The following is a 10,979-nucleotide window of genomic DNA, read 5'->3' as shown; positions in this document are numbered from 1 at the left end:
AGTACATACTATGTCCCCTTCAATTGGAATGATGGAAAGTCTCATCCCATTCGTGTAGTGACACTAAGACAAGTATGTAGGTGCTCATTAAGGGAATGAGTTCACTGAACACAATCGAACGAGAGTACTTGCATGGAGGTCTACTCACATGTCAAGCAAGTAACTCTAATGGTTGGAATAATGTAAGTAGTCATTTGACCTGAGGCATCATAGTTGTCTTGTGGTTAGGTCTTTGATCTTTGATTATGTCAAAGTCACTCCATCCGCGGGTGTCCACGGCATAGTTGGGGTTAAGCCACTTAGCCATGGAGGCAAGTGAATGCGCAACAAGGGATCTCTAATCCTCTTTATGAGAGGTTGAATACTCTAAGATATGATTCAGGAATCTTCGACCGAAGTATCGAGCGTAATAAAGGAAAGCGTTCCTATACGACTCAATTGAATCATATAACATGGCATAATCACATTAGGGGTTTGACATAATATATCCATACCCTAATAGTGTGATTGAGAGTAGTGTTTTAGAGAATGATCGAATTACATTGTAATTCCAACTGAATAGGTTCTCCGAACAAATTCTACATTAGCTTGGGTAGCCATGATATATGGTTAGATGTCACTCATGGCTTGTGAGTTCTTCTAGATGATTAAATAAGTAGTCATCAAAGAAGAAGGAGAATTAAAAGTAAGTTTTAATTCACTAAGTGATTGGATTAAATATAATCAATTGGATTGGTGCCAATCACCTCACTGCCTTGCTAATTAGAACCTAAAATGATTGTACATCGATACACTCTTGCAGTGAGACAACTAATGGATGATGGAAATAATTAATTGGATTAATTAAGTGTTGTGATTAATTAGAAAGTCTAAAGAAATCATAAAAGCGATAAAAGATCGTTTAGGCTTAAAGAAAAGTTCGGGTTTATTTGGGCCCATTGAGCCTAAACCCATTGGGCTTTTATTCAAGCATAGGATGACTTGAAATGATAAAAGCCCAAAGCCCAAAGCCCAAAACAAAACACAAAGGGCCGGCCAAAGAGAGGGAGAGAGAAAGTCAAGTTGTTGACTTGTTTCTTTGTGTTATAAAAGGAACTTTATAGTGAAAAGTTTTATTAGGGTTTTTTTGTGTGTTGATTTAACAAAAGGAGAAAACATATCTCTCTCTCTCAAACACAATAGGCCGGCCACCAAAGGGGAGACTTAGCTAATCATCTTATCTCCCTTTGGTTATTCCTCCATCTATCTCACTACACTAGTGGGTGTGGATCTTTAGAGGTCTTCAATCTTGGAGACTAAAGGAGAACCAAGGAGCACTCATTCTAGCAAAGTGGAGGAAGCAAGGAGGGAGGCTAGGCTCAAGGAGTTCCAACAACAAAGGGCTTGGAGGTGGTCTATCATTGGTCTCAAGTCTAAATCAAGAGGTATAAATCTACTCCTACACTTTGTTCTTCAATAAAATGTTTTGATGCATCTTATATAAACCTATGCTTATTGAAGGGGATTTGCATGACTATAGCTTTGATATTATGTGATAACATGCTTCCGTTGCGAAAATATATGAATTTTGAATTGTATATGCATGCTAGTCGCTAGAAATCCCACATAAATTTCATTATTTCCCTTCACTAGCATATATGATGAAATTGTGATGAGCTAGCATATGCGATGAAATATGTGACGAGATAGCATATATGATGAAATATGTGATGAGATAGCATATGTGATGAAATTGTGATGAGCTAGCATATATGATGAAATATGTGATGAGCTAGCACATGTGATGAAATTGTGATGAGCTAGCATATATGATGAAATTGTGATGAGCTAGATGAGCTAGCATATGTGATGAAATATGTGATGAGCTAGTATATATGATGAAATTGTGATGAGCTAGCATATGAGATGAGATATGGGTAAGTCGTACAGGTCACTATAGGTGACTCCGATTTATGAGTTAACATCAATTGATGAGATATGGGTGCAATCGTATAGGTCACCATAGGTGACTCTGACTTGCGTGCTAGTATGGGTTATTAATCACATGATTATTGATATTGCTGATGAGTTGCTGTGTTGTGGTATATTTAGGATTTTTCTGGAAACTATACAGGTGTTGTAGCGAGGGTTTATAATGTTTTATATGGTTTCTATTAAATTTTTATTTCCAGGGCCACTCACCCTTATTTTGTTTTCACCCTCCAGGTTTTATTAACTGAGCTTTCTTATCGTCAAAGATTCGTGGCGATTCTTAGTATTGAAGATTATTTCGAGGGTACGATTCTTAATTCACTTTACTGTACTTGCTTATGCTCTAACGTCACGTGTGACGTAGGTTCATTCCCGCTCACCAGCGCATTCTGGTATTTAGGCACTCTTAGGTTTAAATTTATTCAAAATTTTCCACATCATCATACTTTATGGCTTCGTCACCTTCCAGATGTCGGCCAGCACAACTCGATTTGGAGTCCTAGTGAACATCCCGGGTCGGGATGTGTCAGAAGTTGTTGGGCATGGGTTTTACATTTTAATATTTTTGCTTATAAAGCTTACCCGACGAAATCTTCATCAAGTAAAATACAATTTATAATTTTGTTTTGTAATTTAAACTTTGCCCACATAAAATGTTTGGTCGCGTATGTGCCTTTCTTCGGGCCTAATTGGTCAACACAGTTTCATGTGACAAAATGGTCGTCGGTAATTTTGTCGGGTAAAACAACATAGCTCAATGAATTCTGAATTTCGTCAAGTAACGGTTTTTGTGAGACAATCTTTGTTCGATGCGATTTCGTTGCCTAAAATTAAATGGTGACGAAACCGTGTTTTACACAACGAAATTTTTTCGTCTGGTATGGTATTTTTTTTTAGTGGTTGAATGGGATAGACGTGGCATACCTTGTAAATTGGGGTAAATGTGCGTTTGATTTTGTTATTAGGTGGTAAACTGGTGAATTTTTCCTTCAATTAAAATACTAAAACTAATAAAAGTTTAGTCTAGTAGTATTCCTATTTATTTGTAAGTAAGAGATCTTAGGTTTGATTCTCGATAAAGATGAATTTGAACCACATTGTTGTTAACCTATTATAAGGCTAAACTCACTCGTTTGTATAGAAAGTCTCCCATCAAACAATTAATTTGAGACGACAGTCCATAAAATAGCAGCTTGAGCCTCAGACTTAGGGGCGCTTTTCATCAATAAAATAGCAACATGATCATTTATCCAAAATCAACTTGTGATACCAAAAATAAATAAATAAATCAACTCCATTGCAATTTATTTTCTAGAGAACTATCTAAGAAACCAAATCGTATAACTACTATTAAGAGTAAAAAGATATGTATTAATTTCAAACTTAACGGTTGCGTCTATAAAGGTATAGTAATTTCACAAAAATAAAAAAGGAATGCTAGCTAGTAGCTACCTTCTCCATTTACATTCCTCTACTTGCCATTCTGACTCAGTGGATGTCATGTGTACCAAATCATTTGATTATCCATCAACATTTGACAAATCTAATTATTTTTTTATACAAGTTTCATTTTTCTAGACTCTTCTTTTTATTTTTGTTTCTTTTTTTTTTTGTTTTTTTTTAGTTTTGGGAGTATCAACATATTATTCTAAAAAAGAAAGGAGAATCCAAAAAACTAAATTTGTATAAAAAATTAATATTAATAATTAAAAGAATTAGATTTGTCAAGTTTTGGTAGATAATCTAATGATTTGGTTGACATAGAGGATTTAACTAGGGGCATTAATGAAAAGAGAAGAAAGATGTTTTAAACAATTAATACATAGATTTAGGTATAAGATAAATCCACATGATATCCACTGAGTGTGAAAAACAAGTGGAGAAAGACAAATAGAAAAGATCGCTAGTATTTCTCATAAAAGAATTATGATTATAAAAAGAATATTGAGAGTGTAAAAGAAGAAATATTGAATTTGAATAAAATTTCCCTAGTAATCCTTTCCCAAACAAGGCTATTTACTAGGCTACATGATCGCTTAAGATTTTAGTACGATTTCTTACCTTTTTCTTTGTGATTATGTTTTCCTTCATAAATTAGGTTTTCCTATTGATTAGGGTTTGTGTTTAGTATATAAACGGTTGTTTGAGTTATTTTTCTCTAACTCATACTCTTTTCTTCTTCATATACAAGCTCAAGTAGTCTAGAGATAGAAAAGAAAGAAGGGTCAAAAAATCATGTGTAGCAACCTTGTAAGCAGGGTGTTGATATTGGCGTGGCTGTTGGCGATAGCCACAGCACAAACCTTTGCTTCCCAAAACAACTACAAGGATGCTTTGTCGAAGTGCCTTTTATTTTTTGAGGGGCAAAGGTCAGGAAAGTTACCACCTTCGCAACGACTAACTTGGAGAAAAGATTCTGCCCTAAAAGATGGCTCTGATATTGGCGTAAGTTTCTCTCTCAAGATAGACACACGATTGTATATATAGGCAGCCTTATATATAACTCGTCGTGTGGAAATTGTTTTTTTTATTTTATTTTATTTTTTTGGTCAGTTCTATGAAAAAAAAATTATTGTTCCTCATCAACTGGATACAAATTGACCATTTAGCACAAGGTATGGTCAACATTGATCTTGCTGAACCGGCGTGAAAACTAACCTTTATTCTTCGGCCTAAACAGAGATGATGCGATACCAACGACAACTTGTAAAGTACCATGGTATTGGGGGCATGGCGATCAACAGACATCACATCCCATATATCTTTTTGATAATTTTTTACCCAAAAGTATAAGACTTGTATTAACTTAAAATTTCCAGGGGAGAAAAAAAATTAAACCTATGTTTAATTTGAATGATCTATAAAAATATGTAGGCCTCCATATATATCCATGCATATATGTTGTAATATTGTCTAGTACGTATGTTAAACATGCCCTTGTTCCATCCTCAGAGGGATCTTGTAGGAGGGTACTATGATGCAGGTGACAATGTGAAGTTCAACTTTCCGATGGCGTTCACTACAACGATGTTGTCATGGAGCGTTCTAGAGTTCGGAAATTCGATGGGTGCAGATCATGAACATGCTTTGGAAGCTATAAGATGGGGGACTGACTATTTTCTTAAAGCTACTAGTGTTCCTGATTCTGTCGTTGGTGCAGTTGGTGACCCCAATGGCGACCACACTTGTTGGCAAAGGCCAGAAGACATGGACACTCCTAGAACCTCTTATGTGGTAACAAAAGAAAAGCCAGGTTCTGAGGTATCGGCCGAGATTGCAGCTGCGCTTGCAGCGTCTTCCATGGTTTTTAAAGATTCAGACAAAGGCTACTCTGCTTTGCTTCTTAAACGATCCATCGAGGTATGTATAATTATTAGAAAATCAAATTGTCATCGAAAGTTTATTTTGTTTTTTTAAATCCTGGTATTAGATTAGATTTACTTTTGGTCCTTTGCTGTAACCGTGAGATATGTAAGTAACTCATGTTGTCAAGTGAATTAAACACGTGTCATTTTTCTTCTCTTACACATCCATGTTTAATAATATCCATTGTTTTGGTTTGATTTACAATTCGGTAGCTAGAAATAAAATTGGGTGTTTGAAAATCAACTCTTTTTAAATTTGGGTGAAAATAGATTTTTTTTTCTTTTCAAATTCTCTTTTAGTGGCTTTATTTTAATTTTTTTTACCATCATGTAATAGATTATCCTCATTTAGTATTTTATATAGATACATTTTTATATTATAGTATACCTCAATGTATATTTAATGTATCATAAACAACGGACCAATTAAAATCAAAATCCAATTTAACACCATATCAGTTGCAAAGACAAAGCCATTTATCCAAGCATGAAAATCGACCTGCACGCGCACGCGCACACACAAATAGCAGTTAAGTAGAATTTCTCTTATGTTTCTATTTTTTATATTGATCGAAACTTTTGGTCTAAATAAATTTTTTTGTATGTGGATATTAGGTTTTTGAATTTGCAGATAAGTACAAGGGCTCTTACGGTGACAATATTGGTAGCGGAGTGTGTCCTTTTTACTGTGATTTTAGCGGCTACATGGTATAATTAATTACCGGTGTCACTTAAATTGTTTATTTTCCAAATTTCAAATTTGTAAGCTTCTAAATTTTAATTACTTGTCAAAATTTTGATATTGTTTTTCGTAAAAACCCCAAATAAATTAAAACTAATTAACTGTTGCATGCAGGATGAATTGGTTTGGGGAGCTGCGTGGTTATACAAGGCAACCAATACACCAGATTATTGGAACTATGTCAGAAACAACATAGTTGGTGATGTCACTGAATTTGGGTGGGATTCAAAACATGCTGGCATCAACGTACTCGTTTCTCAGGTCAAATTATTAGATCAATTTTTTGTTCTTTAATAATAGATAAATAACCTTAATAATTATATACTGAATGATCCCAATAAGCTTTAATTGTTGCAGTGGGCAATGACTGATCCCAATAATTCTAATCCCTTTATTCCCAAGGCAGACCAACTTGTATGCTCCATTTTGCCTGAATCACCTGCTCAAAAATCAGTCACATATTCACCAGGTAAATTTCCCAGAAAAGACCAGTAAAAGTTGATTTTATGTATATGTATAGGAATTCTGTATATATATATATATATATATATGTATGTATGTATATATGTGTATATATATATATGTGTGTGTATATATATATGTGTGTGTGTGTATATATGTATATATGTATGTATGTATGTATGTATATATATATGTATATATATATATATATGTGTGTGTATATATATATATATGTGTGTGTATATATATGTGTATATGTATGTATGTATTTATGTGTATATGTATGTATGTATTTATGTATATATGTATGTATGTATTTATGTATATATGTATGTATGTAAATATGTCATGTTATTTTTCCAAATTAATGTGACCCAATATACACTGCATGTGTGGAAGTGATTAGTATTCATTATATGTTAATCTAATCTTTTTTCCCCCTTGTATTTTCATGGATTAGGTGGGCTCTTGTTCAAACCTGGTGGAAGTAACCTCCAACATACAACGTCCCTATCATTTCTTCTTTCAGTTTATGCAGGCTACATGAAAGCTAACAACAAAGTTATCGACTGTGGCAACAATGTTGTTGTCACTCCAGCTAAATTGGTGGATTTCACCAAAGGCCAGGTGTGTGTGTATATATATGTTAAACGCAGTAATTATTAACATTGTTTAGCTTCTGAAAAATTCACTCCCACGTAACTGCGGTCATGGTTTAATAGCAATGGAAAAAATAGTTTATATGCACACACATTAAACTGGGATTCATTTATAAGGAGGAATAACTGAGTATGTTTCTTGAACTAATATTAATTGGTGACTGAAATTTGATTTGCAATAATATCAATGCAGGTTGATTATATACTAGGAAAAAACCCACTAGGGATGTCATACATGGTTGGATTTGGGCAAAAGTTTCCTCAGAAAATACATCACCGTGGGTCTGTGATACCTTCGATCGACCAACACCCGCAACATATCGAGTGCCATGGAGGAGACGAGTATTTCAAGAGCAACAGTCCTAACCCTAACTTGCTAACAGGTGCTATTGTGGGAGGACCTGCTGAAAACGATACATTCGAAGATTCTCGATCTAATGTTGCACAATCGGAGCCAACCACATATATCAACGCACCTTTTGTGGGTGTATTGGCTGCCTTACTTTAAGCCAATATTCTTTTTCCTAATTCCATGACTATTTTGGGGGTTAGGAGTGATTGTTGCGCAACGAAAACTTGCGCGACGAAAACTTGAATTACAGAAATAGTTGTTTATATTTTGTCAAAGATTAATGCAAAAGCTAACAAATAAGTTAACAAATATTTTTCAATAGAGAAATTTAACAAATAAGATTAATCCAAACGAGTAAATTACTCTAGTATAATTTGAATTATTTTTCTATAATAGAGAAAATCATTTATGAGTGGTCTACTAATCATTATTGAAATTGGAGAGAAATTCGATTGAGAAGGAATTGAATAGGAGAAGAATTAGAATTCGGATCCTATGAAAGTTTTTTTTCTTTTTTTGGTGTCAAAGAGTAGATATTATTAAATTCTAATTGGAATGTTTACATCAGATGTCAGAACATTAAACAACCATTCTAGCTCATAAAAATCTCATACATGGACACCCCCACATGGGTGACAAAAGATGGCACCTGATGCGCAGCCCCATTACAGGCACAAGAAGTGAACAGAAACTCAACCGACTTTAATTGTTGAAAGTCCCACAAAAGACCTTCAATGATGACCTCATTTTGTAAGACGCCATTCAATATATCCACCAAGTTTTTCGAATCAAATTCCACTTGAACCACCTCATAACCCTTCTCCACACAAGCCAACAGTGCCTCTCTCATTGCTTCCGCCTCTACCATTAAACCCGACTGGCACAAAACATTACCCACCCCTCCTGCAACTTTAAAAATTGATAGGAACATATTTATGCGACTTAGTTAGCTTGTTTTCTTGCATTTTCATAGTTTGTTTGTGTTTATTATAGTGTTTTAAGCTATTTTCGTGTGTTTGTAGGTCCAAATGACAAAGTTAGCAAGAAAGTGCAATTTGGAGCATTTTGAGGCAGTTTTGGGCACCAAATGGATAGCTTATGAATGGAGCAAGATGGATGGACGAATTTGAAGTTCAATAGGCTAGGAATGTGCTGAAAAGATGAAGAAAATAAATCCAAGACAAAGAAGATAAGAACTCAGCTCAAAAGAAGAAACATTATCTTAAACCTTATCCAACCTTATCTTATCCAAACTAACCTTATCTTATCTTATCCTTTCCTAATCTAGTATTATCCAATCCTAATCTTATCCTACCTTAATTCCAGCTGCAAGGGGGAGTTCTTTTCAGATTTGGACACATAAAAATATGATTCTAGAAGCCTTATCTCCTCCCCTAGAAATCTGACGAATTTCCTACTCCTTTTCATCCTTGGAATCTGATGAGAATTGTCCTTGTTCTTTGCTGATTTGGAGCCCTAATTCAACCCTTTTTGCTGTACCTTTTCTCCCTATAAATACAAACCTTTGTGCAGGAATTAATCGACCACCCTCTACCATAAATCACCTACATCCATCCACTACACCATCCACCACAATCCTCTTGTGCCGCAACTAAGGAAGGAGAAGAAGGAGCCATCTGGAGTGTTTCTAGGTGTATTCTATCTTTGTTTTCAATGTTTAAGTCAAGTTATCTTTGTCTAATTGAGAACATAAGGAACTAATTTCTTTATAGTTAGAAGGGAATTCGAAACCATGATTATACTTGCAATATGAATTGATTTAGTTTCAATTGCGATTTGATAAATTGTGAATGCAATTCGCTTAACTGTTTTATTCAAAACTTATTCTTGTATGGTTATTAAGGTGGCCAACTTAGTTTGCATGCATTAATTTGATGCTAGAATATAAGGGATTTTCACCTAATCGTTATGAACTTATATTCATAAGTAGTAAAGGTTGTTAGTCACAATCATGTTAAGTAAATTCCTGGCATAAGTATCATGCGCTTTCATAGTTACGAATGCCTTGTCAACACTTATGATTTTCATAGCAATTAATGATCTTTGATTGTGTCTCTATTATGCGCTTTCATATAGGGAACTTTTAAGGAATAATTTGATTGCGATGCGCTATTTCCATTCAATTCAATGATTTAAGGAAAATCTGAGGGTTAATTTAAGCGTACCTAATTAACTTGGGGTGTTAAGGTTCATGGTTTATTGAAAAGCAATTGGAGATTGATTTGTACGCAAGTGTGTCATGTGTGGAGAAGGACCTTCTAGCTAGACCATCACCTATCCAATTTCCCAATTTCGTCCAAAATCTGTTTTAGTCTTTAATTTGTTTGTTTTACTTTATTTTCGTCCAAAACCCAATCCCCCTTTACTTTGAAGTGTTAGATTAGTTAAAATCTGTTTTTGTTTGTGTTTTTAAGTGTCTTGAGTCAAGTTAAAACCAATTTTTGTCCAAATAACTCCCTAGAGTCAGTTTTGAGTCTATTTGGTTGTTTTGTGCTGTTTTGAGTCTTTTAAGTTTGTTTTGAGTCTTGTGAGTCTTGTTAAGTGTTTTTAAGTTTATTTTGTGTTTTTAAGTCAGTTTCAATTAGATTAGCAATCCCTCCTAATCTCCGGTCCAGAACGATCCCTACTTATACATAAACTACAACTCTCAAAAGAGGGTTTAATTTGTGTACTTAACTTTTATCAGATCAAAAATCCCAGCAAAATCCCTTGCTAACCACCCAAAACCCCCCTTCCCAGTCGAGAGCACCATGCACCATCACAATTGACTTTAATTTTCCCAAACGGTGGTTTAGACCACCTACTCCCACCCTCCCCATCTCCCTGCCCCTCTGAACATGCCTTTTATATTTTGTCAAAGATTAATGCAAAAGTTAACAAATATCTTTAATAGAGAAAGTTAACAAATAAGATTAATCCAAACGAGTAAATTACTCTAGTTTAATTTGAATTATTTTTCTGTAATAGAGAAAATCATTTATGAGTGGTCTACTAATCAAATTAAACTAGAAAAATAAAAGATAATTTGAATTTGTCTCCATACTCTCAAGACACGACTTGGAATTTGACTAACCAAGAATAAAAGACCTTAGAGAAAACTCTTCTAATCGATCCCTTATATATGTGGGATGTTTGAGTTTATATAGAACTCAAGCCACCCCCGTTTAAAACATTGTGACCGTTGCCTAAAGTTTCAACGAACAGACACAAATCATGAATTTGAATTCAACTATATGACACATGACTTTTATTTTTCATTCATATAAAAATTAAATATTATAATATATAATTTCCAACAATTCCCCACATGAATGAAAAATTAGGAAGAATTTGAGAGTACAAGCGAATAAGAGATGCATCAGGAGAGGTGTCTTTTGGACTTAGTGAATACTTATCGGATTTACTTG

General features: G+C 34.4%; 1 protein-coding gene across 1 annotated transcript; it reads left to right on the top strand.

Annotated features, from left to right (window-relative positions):
* The first annotated feature begins 4,965 nt into the window (after window positions 1–4,965).
* LOC126617047 (endoglucanase 8-like) lies at window positions 4,966–7,707 on the top strand. The gene is made up of 6 exons (XM_050285119.1): window positions 4,966–5,331; window positions 5,952–6,044; window positions 6,193–6,339; window positions 6,436–6,547; window positions 7,001–7,167; window positions 7,393–7,707. Exons 1-6 carry the CDS (start codon window positions 4,981–4,983, stop codon window positions 7,705–7,707), a joined length of 1,185 nt encoding a protein of 394 aa, XP_050141076.1. The 5' UTR covers window positions 4,966–4,980.
* The last annotated feature ends 3,272 nt before the right edge of the window (window positions 7,708–10,979 follow it).

The sequence above is a fragment of the Malus sylvestris genome, chromosome 3 (assembly GCF_916048215.2).
Source record: "Malus sylvestris chromosome 3, drMalSylv7.2, whole genome shotgun sequence".
NCBI classification, from domain to species: domain Eukaryota; kingdom Viridiplantae; phylum Streptophyta; class Magnoliopsida; order Rosales; family Rosaceae; genus Malus; species Malus sylvestris.
This window is presented reverse-complemented; position numbering and strand designations above follow the sequence as displayed.